The 19,383-nt window shown below is 42.6% G+C and overlaps 1 protein-coding gene across 6 annotated transcripts in view; it reads left to right on the top strand.

Annotated features, from left to right (window-relative positions):
• Positions 1-310: 310 nt before the first annotated feature.
• The window catches only part of PALM2AKAP2 (PALM2 and AKAP2 fusion), a 245,252-nt gene continuing 226,179 nt past the window's right edge, over positions 311-19,383 (top strand). For 3 of the 6 annotated variants that reach the window (XM_072360518.1, XM_072360517.1, XM_072360516.1), the window contains exon 1: positions 313-724. In XM_072360518.1, coding sequence (XP_072216619.1) covers positions 680-724 — 45 coding nt within the window. In that variant the 5' untranslated portion in view covers positions 313-679. Of the gene's footprint in view, positions 725-19,383 lie in introns of all 6 variants that reach the window. The other 3 variants (XM_072360519.1, XM_072360520.1, XM_072360521.1) reach the window with 2 other exon arrangements.

Below are 19,383 nucleotides of genomic sequence, written 5' to 3'. Positions count from 1 at the left end.
GTGCCATGCACAACCACCTTCCCTTCCCCTGACATGTGCTCCTCACGCCCGCTCTTGCAGTCTGCCCTGCAGCTCTGTGCCGTGTTACTACTGACAGCCACACTTATTCCCTCTTCACTGCCCCTCGGCTCTCCGTCTCCAGCCCCACGAGGCTGCTACAGCCCCGCAGACCCACTCCCTGTCTGTGCGGGAGGTGCAGCAGCACTGCTCCCCTGCTGCAGTCCTGCGGGTCTGTGCGCACCGCGGATGTCAAGCTCCTGCCGCGACCCAGAGCTCCATAGGAGGAGCAAATGAGCTGAGACGTCAAGGCAAAAAATTATAGCCATGCAAGCTATCCCTGTGCTCAGCTGCTGGGAGAGTGCATACATGGCTTGTGTGACAGCAACAGCGCACAGAAGCTGCAATGAAATGCAGTTAGCAATACAGCTGGGAGACAGGCAGCGAGGCAGGCACTGGTCCAGCGACTGAAATGATCCTACCGTGAGCCAGCCCGCAGCGCCTTCAAAAGTGGCTGACTACTGCACAGGAGCTCGGCTTTCTTTGCAATTACTCCAGTTCCCCCGGGTGACTGCAGTGTGTGCTTCACTTCACTCTTGTTGCTTTTCCTTTGGTTTTGTTGGCACGGGATTTTTTTTTTCCCTCCTGCCTTCCTCTCTCCTCCCGTGTCCTTTTCTCCAGGATGGCGGAAGCAGAGTTGCACAAGGAGAGGCTCCAAGCCATAGCAGTAAGTCAGCTTTGCATTACTTGCTCTTTTGTCTGCGGTCAGGGGAGCCGCAGGAAGGGGGCAATGGGCAGCAGGGTCGCCACCAAGTTGTGCACAGAGTTCTTCATCGGGGAGTGGTGGTTGCAGCTTCCCAGCAGGGTTTGGCTGGGGAAGGGGCTCCGGTGAAGTGCTCTGAGCTAACATGTGCAGGAGGGAAACGCGAGTGCACAGCGGCATGCTTGCAAGATTGATGATGGAGAAGAAAAGAGGGAAGAAGTGGGGAGGAGGGGAGATTGCGGGAGAAAATCCGCGCTCTGCTGAAAAGGGTGTATTCACACTGTGGGAGCTGAGCTGAGCTGATTAAGAAGTTAAACATAAAGGATCTACTGCAGGGCGGTTTCTGCTGCAGGAAGCAGTTCTGGTGTTACTAATTTTTAATTCCATCAAATACAAGCATTGCGTTATCAGAACCATGTAATTATGTGTTGGGTAAGCTGTCACCCCAGCTCCGTAGCTGACTGCATGCTTTTAAGGCAAAATCTCTGCAGAGTTTCATCCTGGCAGGGAAGAGGTCTGAGCAGCATTTTGCCCCATTTTAGCCAAAACTTTCATTTCCACGTCTCACGCCGTCATTTGTAATGAGGAACCGTTGCAGACTGTGGGCAAGGATGCCCGTGGGGGCCGGGCCTGGCTGCGGGTAACCACATCCCTCGGCATGCAGACACTGCCAGCTCATCGCCTGGCGCACCATGGGGCAGCCCCACGTAGCCCACATAACCCGGTCCCGGGTGCCCGGTTAGCATGGGAGGGCTGCGGCATGCGGCACATCCCGCGTGGGCTGTGGCCATCCATCCCTGCCACCCCTCCTGCGATCAACAGATGCTACGTGCTGCAGCAGGCAGAGAGCACGGGTGTCCTTTGTAGCTGGAGGCATGGCTGCTGCTGCCGCTATTGCGGTGCTGCTCCTCGCTGTTTGCTTTGCGTCCTCTGCTCTGCTAATGAGCCCATGGAGATGTAAAATAACCAGATATCAATCAGACAGTTGTGTTTTCTTTTTACCTCTTTGAAATGTTCCCTGTAAAAACAACAAATGCTTATCATGTGCATTATCGGGAGGGGGGGGGGGGGGGAGGGGGGGAATACTGTAAGTGTTTAATATTCAAGCAGCAGGAAGTAGGTGCATTTTTTAGGTTGTTTCAAAGTTCTATGGCATTGCCAGTTCCCCAAATGAAAGCACTGGGATTGCTCCAGAGCTAACCCTTGCCACTGCCTCAGGTTCTGGGCTCCTGCAGCTATAAATAAGGGAGAGCTGTGCTGCAGAGCTGCTCAGCATATTGCTGCTGTGCATGTTTTTGGAAAACTTCCACCTTCAAATTGAAAAAAACAATTTAAAAAAAGGTTTATATTACTGCTGCTTTTCTTGCCTGCTGCATAGCAGCCAGCACCCACTGCCACACCACAAGATGTCCCTACACCTTACTGCAGAGTAAGTCGGATACTCTGCTTCTTGGTGCATTGCATTTCACACCACTGAGGCCATTATGGAGACAGAATTGTTGTCTGGTGTGTTATAGCTTCTTGGAGTTAGCTTAGGCTGATATGAAAGGAGCCTGAGAACCTGGATCTACATTTTCTCCATAAATTTCCTTTATGGTTTCTATTTCTGTAGTGCCTGCTAGTCTGGCTGCAAGTAAAAATATAGTATTGTGATGTGTGCAATGAATTAAATTGCAAGAATTCAACTTCAGTGTCAAAAACATTCTTCCTTACTTTAATCTGAGTGTGGGTCCATTGGGTGACTTTTCGCCTACACGCTGCAGAACAGCAGGTTGTCCATGCAAGCTGGTGAGGTGATTTTTCTTCTGCACTTGGGTGGTTATGAATGTTTATCAAGACACATAGAAGGTTATTCCCAGAGTAAGCTTTGCTCCATTCAGATGAGCCATGTGACATGAGTTTGGTATTTCTTCTTTGTCACTGGTTGGCAAAAATAAGGTCAGTCATCAAAAGCTGCATGTCTTTTCTCTAGAACAAGAGAAAGCTGGCATTGGCATTCCCTCTAGAGTTATCAATGGAAAAACAATCTACACAAGTGGTAGTATTTTACTCAGGTGAGCACAAGCTTGTATCAGTGCTTTGCAATGAATGCTGGACATACAGAGAGAAAAACTCTGAACACAGTGTTTCGACTGCTGGACACTGCTGCCCCTAGATATGCGCTTGCCTTCCTAATTGCCATGGCAGATGGGATTGTCAGGAAGAGAAGAGTAAATGTTAAGTGTCCACCACTAAATGTTTAAAGAAAGCAAAATACGGAAATACGAACATTTAGACCAGAAGGCTGACACTTTTCAAAGAGTCGGTTTAGTTCTTTCTTACTCTAACTGGTCACAGTTATAGTGTATGCTATTCTGGCACACAGACAGGTTCCATGGGAAGTGGAAAAGAGGGATCTGTCAGGACATTAATCTGAACACTGGTGAGCGCAGACCAGTCACTTGTTTTGCCAGCAGTGAGCACTTAATCTCTCTGTGCATTCATTTTTGGTTTGTAAACTATGAGTAAAGGGCTTTGTCCATATCTTGGAGAGCTCTTACAGGTACAAGCCAGACAGTGGAAAGCTTGGATGCTATGGTTAATTTATCAGGGGAGGAAGCAGTTAAATAAGCCTTTAAAAATAGAAACTGTGGTTTTGGAAAAGAAATAAAGAAATGGAATCTTTAAAGAGATTTGTTGCTAATATCCCTGCATATGTTTAAACTGTGATTTTCAGACCCTTCTAGTTTTGACTACTGTCCAGTATGGAAAGTGGAGAGATGCAAAACAGCCACTGGGACCTGGAACTCAGGTCTCTGCTTAGGATCAAGGTAGAGGTACTGTGTCCTGGGCAGGACCTTGATGTCCAGGAGTGGTTGGTTTTCTGATCCCTCCCATCTGAGCACCAAGTAGTGGCAAATCCTTCTGTCATTCCCCAGCACACTCACCACCTGTATTTGAACCTAACTTCAATAACCACAGCACTGGACTATGTGAGTACTGGATGGAGATGCCTTCAGGAGGCAAGCAATAGGTTCCAACAAGAAGATGGAAGCCTTCTTGTCAGTAAGCTTCTGTAGCACACTTCAGTGTGCTCTTTTGCTGATGCAGGGTGATGGGTTAAATTTTGAGTGGAAAAGGAGACATTTTTGTCAATTAAAATGAATATGTCTGCATTAAGTTGCTCGAAAGTTTGGAATGTGAGTGGTACTGTTGGAAGTAGTCTCCGTGGCCAATAGGCTCAGGGGACAGGTGAGCCAAGTGACAGTATTATATTTTAGATGAGTAAAATATACAGCTCTACAGTTTACTATATGGCCTCGTTCTCTTTGACTGCAGATATCATTATCAGACTTTGATCTAATTATAGGCAAGCATTTACACAGTGTGAATATTTTCCATAGCTCACATAGCACTCATAAACCTGGGAAGCTGGAAGAGCCGAATGTGTATATCAGTGCATCCGAGGTACGAATATCTGTATGATATATATGAGTATCAGATGATCTAGGTAATCACTGGGAAAATAAACACAAAGGAGAAATCCTTCACTAGAGTAACTGTCATCACAGGAGCTAGAGCTGTTGTTCAAGTTAAGGACGCATCTAGTCTCCAGACGCAAGAAGGAAGCTGCTAATATGTACTGATTTCTTAAGAAGTAAACCCACTAGTAATAGTGTTCTGCTCTTACCAAGTAAACCCACTAGTAATAGTGTTTTGCTCTTACCAGTGCCCAGCTTTAGCAACCAGGGAAATATTAAAGAAAAGTTGTTGCTGACATCCATGCAGCTGTGTCAAAGATAACTCTTGTCAGCCGAGACTGTTCTTGCTCTTTCTCTGCTATTACAGGTTTGTTGAACTGGACCTAATGTTGCTGAAATGTCATCAATGTTTGATTTAGTACTGCAGTACTCTGTTGTTTAAAAATAGTACTCTCTGGATGAGTGGGGTGTGGCTTAAATGGATTAAGGGCTGGCTAGATGACAGGTCTTCCAAAGTTGTTGCTAATGAGAAAGATGAGAGTCCTGTTCCTTGGACTGAAGGCAGAAGGCTGACTCTACCTGAGAGGCTGTTGTGGTGAGATGGGGGTCAGCCTCTTCTCCTTGGTAACAGAGATAGGATGAGAGAGAATGGGCTCGGGCTGCACCAGCAGAGGTTCAGGCTGTACCCTGAACTTCTAAACAGTGGTCGTACTCCAGAATGGGCTGCTCAGGGCGGTGATGGGCCACTATCCTTGGAGGTGTTCAAGAAGCGTGTAGATGTGGCACTGGGGGACATGGTTAGTGGGCATGGTAGGAATGGTTTGAGAGTTTGACCAGATGATCTTTGAGGTCTTTTCCAACATTAATGACTCTGTGATTCTGTGATTCATGAACCCACTTTTCCAGGCTTGAAAATGTTCTCTATCCGTAGTCTGATGTAAATACAAAATCAAGATTATCGTGTGATGATAGCACACAGAATGTGGAGGAGCAAGTAATGGCGACACTAAGCAGTTCTGCAGAGCAAGCTGGATTATTTGGAAAATGGGGTCCTCCTTTAAATGAATTCCTCCACACCTGTGCACAGTGGGTGCTAAAGCAGAATGATGAAGGACTGTGCATCAAGTACAGGAGAGCTTGGAAAAGGGAGTGGAAGGTGCTGTGGGAGGTCATTCAGAGGGAATGAAAATGGGACTGTTGTTCAACCACTAAGATTAGCTTCACACCATTGAGACCAACCCTGGGGCAGGCTTAGTTGCCTCCAAAGTGAAGGCAGGTGCCTATACCTACAAAATTGCAACAGTTTTTCAACAGCTCTTTGAGTTTGGCCATAGAAATTATATTCTGGAAAGACGGTATCAGTATAGTTACAGTATAACCTTCTCTGGTAAGCCAGGCGCCCTGTTCTCCTGTGTTCAAACCTCAGCAACTGCAGTGAGTATCACTCAATACAAATACATTTGAGCACATTTATTGACAGAATAATTAATATCCTTTCTTTTTTTTTTCCCTACTCACCCACAAACTTAAAAGTCCTGGCTAGTAGATCTTATGCCTGAGTTTGTATTATTCTAATACTTCTCCACAGTTTATATATGTTATGCCAGAGGTCATCATTCATGAAAACTGAAATTCCGGGTGTTGGAATCAAATGGAAACATGTGGCAAATTCATTTAATCAGTAGTGTACATTTGCCTCAATCACTTAATAAGCTAGTTTCTTGTGCCTTCATCTAGAAAGTGATGTTTTTGTCTTTAAATCAAACACACCATCAAATGCATTTGAGTTCAGTTATTTTATGTCCTGAAGCCTGTAGAAAAGCATGTAGAAAGGTTAAGAAGGTCAGGGCTTTTCTGCATGGAAATTAAGTGAGTAAGATGAGTAAGTGAGTAAATAAGTGAGCTGAAAATTACTGGAGGCTGGCGGAGCAATGGAGAGTTTTACATGTGTTTGTTATGCTCTTGATGTCTTTGGTTTTTGACACTGTCAAAAAGATGTCTGGATGGTCTGACCCAGGGCAACCATCCTGTGTATCTACAGTAGCATGCTCCTGGAACAGGCTGTATCTTAATGTGCTTTCCAGAGTTTTGGTGCTAAAAAAAACCCTTCCGGAATTTTACTTAAATATCACTGATAAGTAATATAATAATTTACCCCTTCCTAATATTATCTATATTATTCTATTTGCTGTTCCTATTAATCATAGTTGTTACTCTGCCATCTTGTTCTCTAGCAGGCTTTACATCAGAGTATCTGAAACAAAAAATGTTTTTATTTCTTTAGCTATATATCAAAGGACACATACAAATATTAAACTCAGCTGAAAAAAGCATAGAATCATAGAATCATAGAATTGCTCAGGTTGGAAAAGACCTTAAAGATCATCAAGTTCAACCACAACTAAACCATACCAACAGCCCTCTGCTAAATCGTGTCCCTGAGCACCACATCCAAATGATTTTTAAACACATCCAGCGATGGATGGTGACTCAACCACCTCCCTGGGGAGCCTATTCCAGTGCTTAACAACCTTTTATGCATGAGAACTGGTGAGACCTTCACAGATCTATTGAGGGCTGTACAGTGAGGAATACCTGATGCCAGGATTCTGCATCCTGTTGCACCTCTTTCCAGGAGTGTGTTTAGTAAGAGCAAACTAAAGACCATCACAACTAAATGAGGTCTGTCTTGTGAGCACAATACAACCCTGTGAGGTTCCTGCAAACTTCAATGGAAGTCAGCCGAGGGAGAAGAAGAGTTAAGTTTGTATTTTGCTACAGAGTCTCAAGAGAGCTTTCACTGCACACAAACCTGCAGCCTTGCCCTGGATTGCAGTAATATCATGAGTCAGCTTCATGGGAGACCTTCCTCAGAGCACTTACATTTTGTCTTGACTTCTGGAGCTTGTGAAACAGTGGGAAATGGTGTACAGCGCTCAGAATGGTATAACCTTTGCTCATTCAATGCCAAAAGCCGGAGAGAAGCTTCTATAATATCTGAAAGCTAAACAACACCCAGGTTTGATCTGGGTTGCTTAAGGATGTTTACATGACAGCAAGAGAAGCAGAAATACGACAAAAAATAAAATAAAATAAATAAAAATCTGTCAAGGTATCGGTGAAAGCTGGAACAAACAGAAACCAGAAACCAACACGCTCTTGAGAAATTTCTAGACAGTCTCCAGACTTACCCAAACTCAACTGCTTAAATTTAGAACTGTTTCCACAGCACATTCCTAGCCCTTAACACATCACCAACGTCTCTTGAGCACAGACAAGGAGCTGTGATGCTGGATTTCATTTTGTGCCTTTCAAACAAAGTTTTCCAAAATAAGTCTGAAATGAAATGTTTGTGTCATTTGGGGGGAGGGGAAGGAGGAGGAACAGTGTGGTTTGGGTTGATTTTGTGTGTGGAGGAGGATGGGGTTGTTTTTTGTTTGTTTGTTTGTTTTTATAAGTCTCTGTTAAAGTACAATAGTTGAGAAAGATTTACATTTTTGGAAAATACTGAACAAAGTCAGTCTGGTCTGTAATTTAACAGAGATGTCATATGCTCTGGTCAGAGTGGAGTAGGCATTCATTTAAAGTCACAGACAAAACACTGGTGCTCACACGCAGTGTAGAAGTGAGGTGAATGCAGTGCCATGGGTCTGAAGTGATGCACATGGTGCTGATCTTTTCAAATACATTCATAGAATCATAGGAACATCTGAAATAGAAGGAACATTTAACAGTCATCTAGTCCAACCCCCTGCAATGAGAGCACTCTTGCTCTTCCAGGAATCCACTCCTTGTATCTAACTTTTGCTTTACAAACAGTTTATTCTTGTCCAGAATGAAATGCAACCTTTCATTGACTGAATTCTTGTGAAATGCAATGGCTGCAGAGATGGCCAGTCTGTAACATTCATTCAGGAAAGCACCAACCAGCACACATTCAGTAAACCATGAGTACTTGCTGGAATAATATTACTGAGGTTCTCTGTGCATGGATCTCAAGGAACTTTGCAAAGATTTCAGAGTAATACTTTTTTTTGGGGGGTAGGAGGGAGGGGAGGGGGGGAAGGAAGCACAGACAATGGAATTGCTTGCCTGCTTCACTAGCAGAATCAGCAAAGCTGTGGCTGCAATCCCATGCTTCCTTATTTGGGTAACATAGCACTGAAATATGGCCTCAGATCTTGCCATCTCCCCATTGGCATGTGAGCACATGCTGTGTGTGCTCCAGACCAACGGCATCTTTCAGCAGTTGGACTTGGGAGCACGAGGGTGTTACTCCTGCCCTAATTCTATATTTGTTTTGGAGTAGAAAAGCCTTTTATGCTGCAAATTCTGGGCTGAGAAATATGCTGTGCGCCTAAGGGTTAACACTGTCCAGTAAGTCCAGTGGCAGTGAAATGGGTATAGGCTTCTGGCAGTGACACTCCAGACTTATGTAGCTTCTGACATACAGATGCTTTTTGTTACTTAGCTACAAGGTATGCTGCTGGAGGTGTGAAAGGTTTTCTTCCTCTTTACCAACAAAAACAAACAATCTCTGCACAAGAAAAGGCAAACAACCAATGAGCTCCTGGGGAGCTCTTTTTGTAAGAAGATGGATGTGCTCTTGTCTAGGAGCTTCTGCTAATCCCAGACAGTGCAAAACCCCAGCTAGCCCAGGGCAGGGCTACTCCTGCTGGGCTTCTCCCCATGAATGCACATCCCTCTGTATGGCTCTCCGTGGTCTGTGCTGCAGCAGACCTTGGCACTTCCTTTTAAAACAATCCCTGCTTATCCAGTACTATCCTCTTTTGGAGGCTGATGCAAGCGTCTGGCATACAAGTTGTCAGTAAGTTTGCAGTAACGGCAGAGTAGGGGACTGCGTTGTCTCCTGTACTGGCACTGGTACAGAATTACACTCTTGGATGTGTTGGCAAGTACTGGCAGCTCTGTGTGGACAGTGTGGCATTTGGGAGTTAAACCGTCATCTATTTTGAATTCTTACCCGTGTTGGCATAAAAACTAATGCCCGGCTGTTAATCAAGTGTTTGTTCTTAATAAATATAAGCATATGCAGAGACTCACTGCACTTTAGAGAAGTGGGCTTGGGTATAAGGCTGATTCATTTTCTAGCGCGGTAGGATGCATCTTAACAAACATTCCTTCTGGTTGGGATAAATGCTGAATGAAGAACATACGTAAGCTGATGCCAGCATTTTGGAGAAGTCTGTAATCTGTTTGGGTTAAGGAAGGAGCTTCTAGATAGCCAGGGGGAAAAAAAAATTCCTAGTTTTTAAAAAGTGAAATGAAAAATTCTCTAAACATCTCCAAACACCGAGTTTTTGTATTAGTGAATAGCTGCGAAATATCAGTTCCTTGTGATATATATGTATTTTTTTTATTGTTGAATTTCCAGAAAGCATTCGAATTTGAGTGTTTCATTACTATTTATGTCCTCATCATTTCATATGATGCTGAGCTGATTCAGTTATTTAAAACAGAATAATAATTTCATAACGTATAGGAAGGGAGAGAAGATCTATTTTAAAGATTATTCCACTGCTAGGAAGGATTGAATGGAGAGCTGTGCTGAACTGGAGAAAGTTATTGGGAAATTCCTGTCAAAAATCTTTCAGAAATCTCAAGGCACTTGGGAGAATTCCCTTCTGCATTTGGCCAGTTTCTGCAGGGAGAGTAAGACAGCATCCTTCTTTGCCTTAGGACACATCACCCTTGAAGATAGTCCTAAAAGAAAAAGTGTAACAAACAAGGTTGTTGATCAAAGTACCAACAGCATCAGTTTCTGCTTGGTTTTAGTGTGTGGTACTGTGTGACAAACTACATCCTCTTGGAAACATAGGAGAGCAAAGATGATGCACTACCTATGTTCCTTTGGAAATGCGTGTACCTTCATCACATGGTGAAATAACTTTGTGCTGATCTGGTTAACACTGACCATGCGATTGTGGGTATGTCAGACATGGCTGGTTGTAAAGCTGTAAGATCCAAAAAGATTATGTGACTGCTTACCAGTTGTTGCAATCTGCATGGATGGGAGAGCATTTTAACTCGATGACATCTACATGGACACAAATGGTATCAGGCTGTTTGTGTCCCTGATGAGCTCACCAGGCACAAAGCCACAAATGCATGGCTTTCTTCATGACAAATCCTGTTGGCTGCAAGTGGAGGAGCCTGTACAGGAAGCCTGGACCTACCAGTGCCCACTCCAGTATTGGCCTTCCTTCAGTTTTTGATGGCTTGAATCAGATAATATAGCACAGTTGTTGTACCTATAACCTGGTTTTGGTTTGAAGTGACTGTAATAAAAGAATCATAAGGAGCATTGACATGTTACTAACTTTCTTCACTTCATTTAAAATAAAGAGTTCTTAACACACAGCACTAATTTCTGGACAGCAGATCTGAAGGAAGCATAGGGATTACAGTGGATGATTTGGTGAGCATTTCTCAGCAGTCTCACAAGTTGTGGAAAAGGTAGTCAGGCTGGTGTATATGAAGTGAATTGTTGCCCACGAGGCACAAGAAGCTATGCTCTGCTTAGACCAGTTCTGCATGTCAGCCTTCAAGGAAGGCTTCATAAAAAGAAAGTTCCAGAGTGTCAGGAACAACCAGTAAAACTAGAAAATTCTTTCAAGTGGCAGAGGGATTAGAACTAAGATGATCTTTATGACCCCTTCTGAACCAAGCCACTCAGTGATTCTGTGGTTCTATGGCTCTATGAAATGGACATTAGAGGAAAGATAGAAGTCAGAGCTGTTTGATGCAATGAAGAAAACACCCAAGTTACGCTTGTTTAAGTGTTCAAACACTCTTCATGTTCCTCCTACAGTAAGCTACCAGAATTTTTTTTCCTTTTAGATGCTGTTCAGTTACTCAATCATAAGTAGCCTACATATCAAGTGTTCTTCTGCAACCAGTCTGTTTGCTTGCAATGCCAAGCACAATGTTTCCTTGAGAGATGGCAGCTGAAATGTGCATACTTGGAGACCCAGGAGAACAGTTTAATCTAACCATGGTGATAGAAGTTTGAATCTTGATTGTCTTACTTTGCAGTTTTGGCAGAATAAGGGCATGGGTAGTCAGTTACTGGAGATCTGTGTCTGTTGAGCAATACAATTGTGTCTGTACCCCTTCTGATGTGCTTATGCTCTCTTCCTGCTGCAGGATCCTGTTCTGTTTCCTATCAAGTTAATAGAAAGTTTTATATTGATTTCAGTGGCAAGCTGGAGCAGACCCATATAAATCCCATAAGTGTTTGTGCTATTTTTGACTTCTGTGTAGCACCAGATATGAGACATTTTACAGATCTAGGTCAGATTTTTCCAGACAGCCAGTAACAAGTCTCAAAATAAATAAAGAAAATGAAATCCTTCCTCAGAGTTTGAGAGTTGCATAAGTTATCACTTGCCATGAACGCTTATTTAGCAGTGCAGCTACATGGTGAGGAAGTAGCTAAAATCACCTATGTGAAATCCAGACTTTTGTGTAAAAAATAGAAGATTTCAAACGCCACTTGTTCTCATTCATCCACATGTTTTAATAGGACATAGACAGTTTTGAGAATCTGGGTCTCTTAGCAGTCATTGTTCTTGTCTTCATCTCTTGTGCATGACCAAGAGCCCTGATTTTTAATAGTTTCTACCAGATTAAACTTCCCTTGCCTTTCCCTCATCTTACTGAGCTTTATTTGGAAATAAATAAAATAAAATAAAATAAAAGAAAACAAAATAAAAGAGAAAATGAAGAAGAATTAAAAGGAACAGGAGGAATTTTCAGTTTCAGGGAATTCCTGTTTGTGGTTTCTCCATTAATCCTGGGAAGTGTGAAACCATGAAGGCTGAAACTTCTTTAATGCTTTTGCTAAAAATTTAAGGGAGTAAACCCACCATCAAGCAGCATATGGTAGTGATGGCAGAAGCAAATCAAGGCAATGCTGTCATAACATTTTACTGTACTTCTTTTTGTCCTACTTAGCTTGCTGTTTTATTGCCTTTGCAAATCAATGTGAAACTTTGGAGAACATAATTCAGAAGTATTTGGGTTCTAGAAAGGAACCGGGCATAAAATATTACTCCTTCTTTGTAGGATGAGAGAACTGTCAAAGGCCCCTGGAAAGATCAGCTTCAGGAATACTGATAATGCACATCTTCAGGTTGGCACGTATACACAGGAAACATTTTGTGTGCTTTTTGGAGGGGCAACAGGCACTCTACTTCTTTAAGGAAGTGAACACCATATCTAAGAAACTAGTCAGAGAGAGCTTTCACCACTGATTGGGTGTTAGTATTACACTGTATTTTAAGTGGATTCTATTTTTATTAGCACTATTTTTTAACTCAATAAAATCCCATGTCAGCCATGAACAATGAATAGGTTTGCTTGTGAAAATATTTCTGGAGCATTGCATGTTTTCCTCCACGGTCCAGAATTGAAGATACTAGGTAATTAGAAAAGTGAAAAGATGGCAGTGCTAGTGGCAACCTTATGTTGTATTGCAAGAGAAGCTACCTCTGCAATCTTAAACTATTTAATCTACTGTCGATGATTTTGTAGACTAACTCCTTTTTAGACCATTTTAGCCCCCTTAAATATAATACAAATCCCACAATCTTTTTGGCTAATTGGAAAACGACAACATTGTTTTTGGTTGTTCCAAGTGCTGGGATTACTTAGTGTGAAATGCATCTTTTTCTGAAAAGTGATGGCACAAATGTCATCCAGAAATTCAAGATGCATTGTCTTTCAAAGATCACCATAAATGCATTTCCTCTATGAAATTTTTGAGCTGTTTTCTTTGTCTAAAAGGCAATGAGGATAATTAGGATCTTTTAGATTATGTCTACTTCATAATTAGAGTGCATACATTTGTACAGAGATGCGCATAGAAGTTTTGATCTGCTAGGTATTCAAAACAAGTCCTTATTATGGCTAATCGGGTGTTTATTGAGATGGGTGTTCACCAGAAATGAAAGGTAATAAAAGTAAGCTGTTAACTTGCTCCAGGTTCAGCACAGAACAGTAAAGATGAGCACAGCTGCCTCTGCACAGTGCAGTGGTGTATGGCACCCATTAGCTCTCCAAATATCTCGAAAGTACATGGCAGGCAGTCAGCAAGTTGTTCATGCAGTTGTTCACTGCTTGTTTGTATTCTTGAGTTCAGATATTGTCTACAAAATTCCCACCATCCAAATCCCATGTTTTACCTACAGAAATGCATATTTTTCCTGCCTTCTGTTTAACACAGTATTTTACAGAATGTCACAGATGATGACATAATTTCTTTTTATTTTCACTTTCTCTGATGAGGACTGGCTTTCTCCCCATCTTTTTTCCTGACATATATTGAGTAAGTCCAAAATTGCCAGGAATTATCAGGACAAGGGGAAATGGTTTTAAGTTGAAAGAGGGAAGATTTAGGTTGGATGTTTGGGGGAAGTTCTTTACTAGGAGAGTGATGAGGTCCTGGAACAGGCTGCCTAGGGACGTTGTGGATGTTTCGTCCTTGGAGGTGTTCAAGGCCAGGTTGGATGGGGCCCTGCGCAACCTGATCTAGTAAACATGGAAGTTTGGTGGCCCTGACAGGCAGGGGGGTTGGAGCTGCATGATTCTTGAGGTACCTTCCAACCCGGGCCATTCTGTGATTGCCAGAAGTATCTACTAACTCTGAATGCTCAGCAGAAGTCATTTTACAATCCTGTATTTTTCAGAAAATACATTGAGTTGTCTTGCCTCATATGTATCCACAGTGCCTCTCCAAATGATGTAAAAGAAACAGTGAAACTTAGTGCATCCAGCTTTTGCATCTGTCAGACACTAAAATGAATCTACATTGAGGCAAATCAGGTGTTTATTGAAATGTTATATCTTGAGGAGACTTAGATCACCCCATAGGGAGAAGCTAAGCTTTTTCCTGAAGCAGCTAACAAGTGGCAGATTGAAATATGACACCCACTTTGTGACAGGGTACTTACTTACCTTTTTAAACATTAATTGCATCACTGGTCTTTATGCTTTAAAGTTCAAGAAATATTATTTGTTGTTGTTGTTTTCCTCTCATAAAGCATAGATAAAAGGAAGAAGGAGAGAAATGAAACCTGCTCACTAGGTTGGAATACAGAACAAGCCATTGGTGTTCACAGCACTGGTGATTCAAAAAAAGAACTAAGTCATCTTACAACATTGCTAATTGCACTTAAATTGCAACCCCATCCTTTCCTATAAAATGCAGATTGTGACAGTTACTGATGCACAGCAGTGATGCAAAAACTATGTACCTATGCCTGTGACACTTTGAAGGTGAGAAAAGAAACCCATGTGCTTCCCAAAGGTTCATTACTCTGCCTCCTGAGGTCCATGGAACTTGATGCTCCAAGGGAGGCAAAGCAAGAAGCTGCATTCTGTACCTTCTGAGAGGTTTCAGGGTGGTTTTTATATTTGGGCCATAGAGAGGAGGAATCCTTATTGCTCACTGATGTCATCAGAGCAGTGGCAGCAGGGGTCTATGCTCTGTTGTACTAGCCTAACTGCAAACTCAACATACCATGCCAGCAACCAGCAGAGTAGGAACCAGGGAGTGAGCAGGAAGGTGAGAGAGGTGAAGGCAAAGAGAGGTGAAATCATTTACCCATGGACATTCAATGAGTAATGGGTCTTTTGACTGTAATTAGCAAGATGCACTCTGAACTCTACAGTTGGTGACCCATTAACTGGTCAAAGGCTCCCACCCTACTTCACACAGCCCAGTGATCTGCTTCTATTAGGAGTGCAAAACGACCTTAAGTGAGCTGAAGATCTTGCCTTACCTACCTTCTTCCCAACCACACTGGCTGCATATTGTAGCACAGCTGCTGTGAATATCTCATGCCTCATCTTTATTTCTAGTCCTGCAGGCACAATAAGAATGTCCTTTCTGCAGAGAAGGAAGTACAAGCTGTTTTTTCTCTAGGGCACGACAGCTTGTACTTCTTTCTGTGCTGTAACTCCACCTCTACACTTATATTGGTTTCTCTTCCTTTCTATGTTAGAGACTGATCCAAAGATATAGCCATTGAGCAAATATTAGCCCTCAGATAGAATAAATAAATAAATAACCCACATTTATGTTCTAAGTATAAAATGACTTTAGGAGAGAGAAGCAGAGATGGAAATATTCTTAGCTGTACAGAGCTGTTCTGTCCAAGACATTACAAATCACATAACTGTGGCATGTATTTTCAAACCCTGGCAGTGGAATGGATCATTTTTGCCTCTACCTTTCAAGCTGCGATCTTGGACAAGTGATGGGAAATTCTGAGTTTTTTTAAAGCCTTTAAGATTCAGAGAGGAGAGCCAAAAAGGTGAGAGGGTTGGTGCCAGTTTCCTTGTATGCCTCTTGGAAGCAGGCCTGTTCCACAGCTGCCAATTATCAGGACTGTCAGCCGGCTAGTTTAGTTTCTCAACAAAGATGCATCCACACAGCAAGCAATGTGAGGCACCATGATAAAGGCATCCTATGTTTTAATGTGTGTACCTTCTCTGAATGCCAGTTTCCCAGCAGAGGACTGCAGGAAATATCACTACATCATACTCCATCTTGTCAAAAGCTATGTAAGATTTATCAGAAAAGATTTTTTTTTTCCATACCTCTTTCTGTAACAGAGGTTTCCTTGTAAATGTGAGATAAGTATTAGTGCCATTCTCACTGAACACTACTTATGGTACAAGGCATGCCAGTCCATCAGCAGTTTGTTTAGAAAAGTATTTCTAAACCTTTTAACTTCCAATTAGCCTATGCAGGTTTAAATTTTCACCCCAACTTTGCCTGCCAGCGTAAAGCATCAGATGTTAAACGATCTGTGCCTGTGACTGAACTTGTGTCTGCCTCCCTTATGCTTTGTTTCTTTACTGAATTGATGTCTCTATATTGTAGAAGCCGGAAGGGATCTCTGGATCCTTATCCAGTCCAGCCCCCCAGCTAAGGCAGGTTCCCTAGAGTAGATTGCACAGGAGTATGTCCAGAAAAGAAGAACCCACAGTCTCTCTGGGCACTCTGTTTCAGTGCTCCACCACCCTCAAAGAAGTGTTCCCTGATCAAATCCTTTAGCTTTCTTCTTTGCCTCTGGCACTGCCATGCCTTAAAGTTAAGCAATGGAGCGAGACCATGCTGTGCTCCAGCAGGGTAACTGGCCATACATGAGCGAGGCAAAGTTTTCTCTTATAAGCACTGCCTGATGGGTCAGTGTAACAGAGCTTGGGTGGCAGTCATGGATCAGCCTGAATCTGCATTGGAAGCACTTTAGTATCAAGGTACACTAACCAAAAGCTAATTTATTATGGAAAAATCCATTGTTAATGCTGTGCCACTGTTCTCCTAAAATGATTTCTCAGTGCCCTTGATAAACAAACAAACAAACAAACAAACAAAAACAGGTGAGCTTGTACAGCTGTTGGCTCATCCTCCACATGCTTGAACTTACACATCTTTAATATCACTCATTACTGTGTGTCACGTTTCTTTTCTTCCCCCTCACCACCAACCTTGCTTACAGTTTTTCTCCAGAAAGAAAATTATTGGCCAGATTTCCAGAAAGACTCAGAGTAGATAATACAGCAATGAGGGGTTAAATTGAGAATGTACCCTGAAAATACAGTCTTCGTTGTCAACTTCCCTCCTCCAACCCCCCCACCCCCCACCCCCCTCCTTATCTTTTCTGTGTGTGGTGAGTTAAATTTTCATAATGTGCCTCTAAATATAGTGAATGTGTCTGCAATAAATGACTGGTGGGTGGATCCCATCTGTTTGACACACTATAGGAAAGCGTTTTAGAAATGCAAAGGAAAAGAAAGTCATAATTGTGCAAGTCCTTACAGCCCACCCTAGTCTCTCTTTTCTCATCCAGTTTGATGCCTATCTGTACAAAAGTCACAACTGATTTTCAACTCTTCTCCCACATCTTTTTTTTCACTCACTACGGAACTTTCACATTTCTTATACCCACATTTGAAACTAACTCTGCCTTTCGGTTTTCCTTTCAAAAAGGGTAGATATGATATCTACCCTTCTATAGGGTATCCTTCTAGTTCTGACTTTTCTTTCCTGTGGTCCAGTCTCTTTGGACCACCCTTGTTCTAGAGGATCACCTTTGAGATATTCTGCATATGGGAGCTATCTGCTGCAATTACCAGCTGCATCTTTTATCACATCACATTTTACAGTAAATTTTTCCAGAGGGATTTCTTGGCAAATTCACTGTTACAATCATAAATACTAAAGCAGATCATGGTTATTGAAAAGTGAGAATGGAACCTTTACAGGAACTACTGTCTTCTCAACCCTCAGATTGTAAAATGATGAAAGGATTTGTAAGAAATGCTACAGATGGTTGAAAATGAAACCATATAGGTCCAAGCAAGAGTTAAGTTTTAATTTGCATTCAGTCACTTCCTCAGCAGCTCTATTGCCTGAAACTTATCAGCCTTGCTTCCTGATGACAATGTGTTACTGACATCAGCTCAAGTTGGTGGCAAAGATATTACCGATTTAGAAAATAAGCTGTCAGCCAGCGGAAATGATCTGCTGTTTGATGCACAGCGTCACCATGACCTGGGGTAGCTGGGGGGATGACCGAGCTGGCAGCAGGGTGTTCATCCTCAGTGGCTGGTGTGGAAGAACGTGGATTTCTGCTGATTCCGTAATGAGGTGGAGATCTGGCTTGTAAAATTCAGGCAGTAAGGAAAGCTACCAAATTTTATGTGCTATTTTTTATTCTTTTTTTGCACTTCCGTCCAACTTCTACCTTTTCCTTACAATCACAAGAAGTCATAACTTTCTGTTTTATGTGAAAGCTGAGATTCCCATGTAGTCACTTAATCCTATAGCTGAGGCTCCAAGAAAAATGGATGTTGTGAAACTTACTATAAAATCACAAAAGCTGCCAAAACAGAACTAGCTGTGATGCAGTTTGATATTCCTCCTGTGCACAGCCCATGGTGATGTTCAAGACTTTTACTAGTAACTCTGCAGAGGATGAGACCTCCTTCCAGCTTTAGTTAAGTACCAGAAGCTTGCATTTTGAGACCTAAGCTGAGAAGTGATGTAAAGCTGAGATGGAGACCCTCCAGCTACAACTGACAGATTTCTTTCATGACAAATATCCTTTAAAAATAACTGCTGTGAGACAAACCATCAGAACTTAATTACAGCAGCAATGGAGGCTACATACACATACAGCGGTCTGTTTCTCCACATGGAAATCTGGTAGCTGATGTAAAAGAACTCTAAATTTTTGTCTCTTATTCCAGGGTATCTTTGTATTACTAGAGTACAAGTGGTGCTGTGTAGCACTTATGCACATTATTTTCCTTCAATGATTAAAAAAATTTCTTATATTCCTTTCTCTGTCCTATCAAATAAATGGTGTCAATAATTCTGGTTTTAAAATGAACTGTGTCCTAATAGGCTTATACATCAACATCCTGATCCTATCTCCAGGTTACCATTTATAGCAGTCTGAATGCACAGTTCGCCCTATGCTCTGCCCTTGTGAGGCCCCACCTGCAGCACTGTGTCCAGGTCTGGGGCCCCCATCACAAGAAGGATGTGGAGCTGTTGGATTTAGTCCAGGGGGTGGCCATGAAGATGATCATGGGGCTGTAGTGACTTTCCCATGATGAGAGAGGGAGCATAGCTTACTCAGCCTGAAGAAGGGAGACCCAATTGTAGCCTTCCAGTACTTGCAGGAAGCATGAGGGAGGATGACTTTTTATACAGTCTAATAGTAATGGGACCAGAGTGAGTGGCTTTAAACTAGAGGAGAATACATAGGTTAGACGTTAAGAAGAAACTCTTTAAAGTGGTGGGGCTCTGGCACAGCTGCCCAGAGAAGCTGTGGATGCCCCATCCCTGCAGATGCTCAAGACGAGGCTGGATGGGTCCCCGGGCAGCCAGAGCTGGTGGATGGTAACTAGTCCATAGCAGGTGTTTGGGGTTGAATGGGCTTTGAGGTCCCTTTCAGCCCAACCATTCTATGATTCTGCAATTCCATGATTCTGTAATTGAGTCTGTGATTCTGTGAGTCTGTGATTCTATGATTTCAGCTCAGTGTGATTCTGGTAAAGTTCACAATGCCCTCCGAGAGAAATTTTGGACAACTGGGTAACAGCTGTTATCTGCAGTATCTT

This window comes from Excalfactoria chinensis, chromosome Z, assembly GCF_039878825.1.
Source record: "Excalfactoria chinensis isolate bCotChi1 chromosome Z, bCotChi1.hap2, whole genome shotgun sequence".
NCBI lineage: Eukaryota > Metazoa > Chordata > Aves > Galliformes > Phasianidae > Excalfactoria > Excalfactoria chinensis.
The sequence above is the reverse complement of the archived record's forward strand: the minus strand, read 5'-3'. Positions and strand labels throughout refer to the sequence as shown.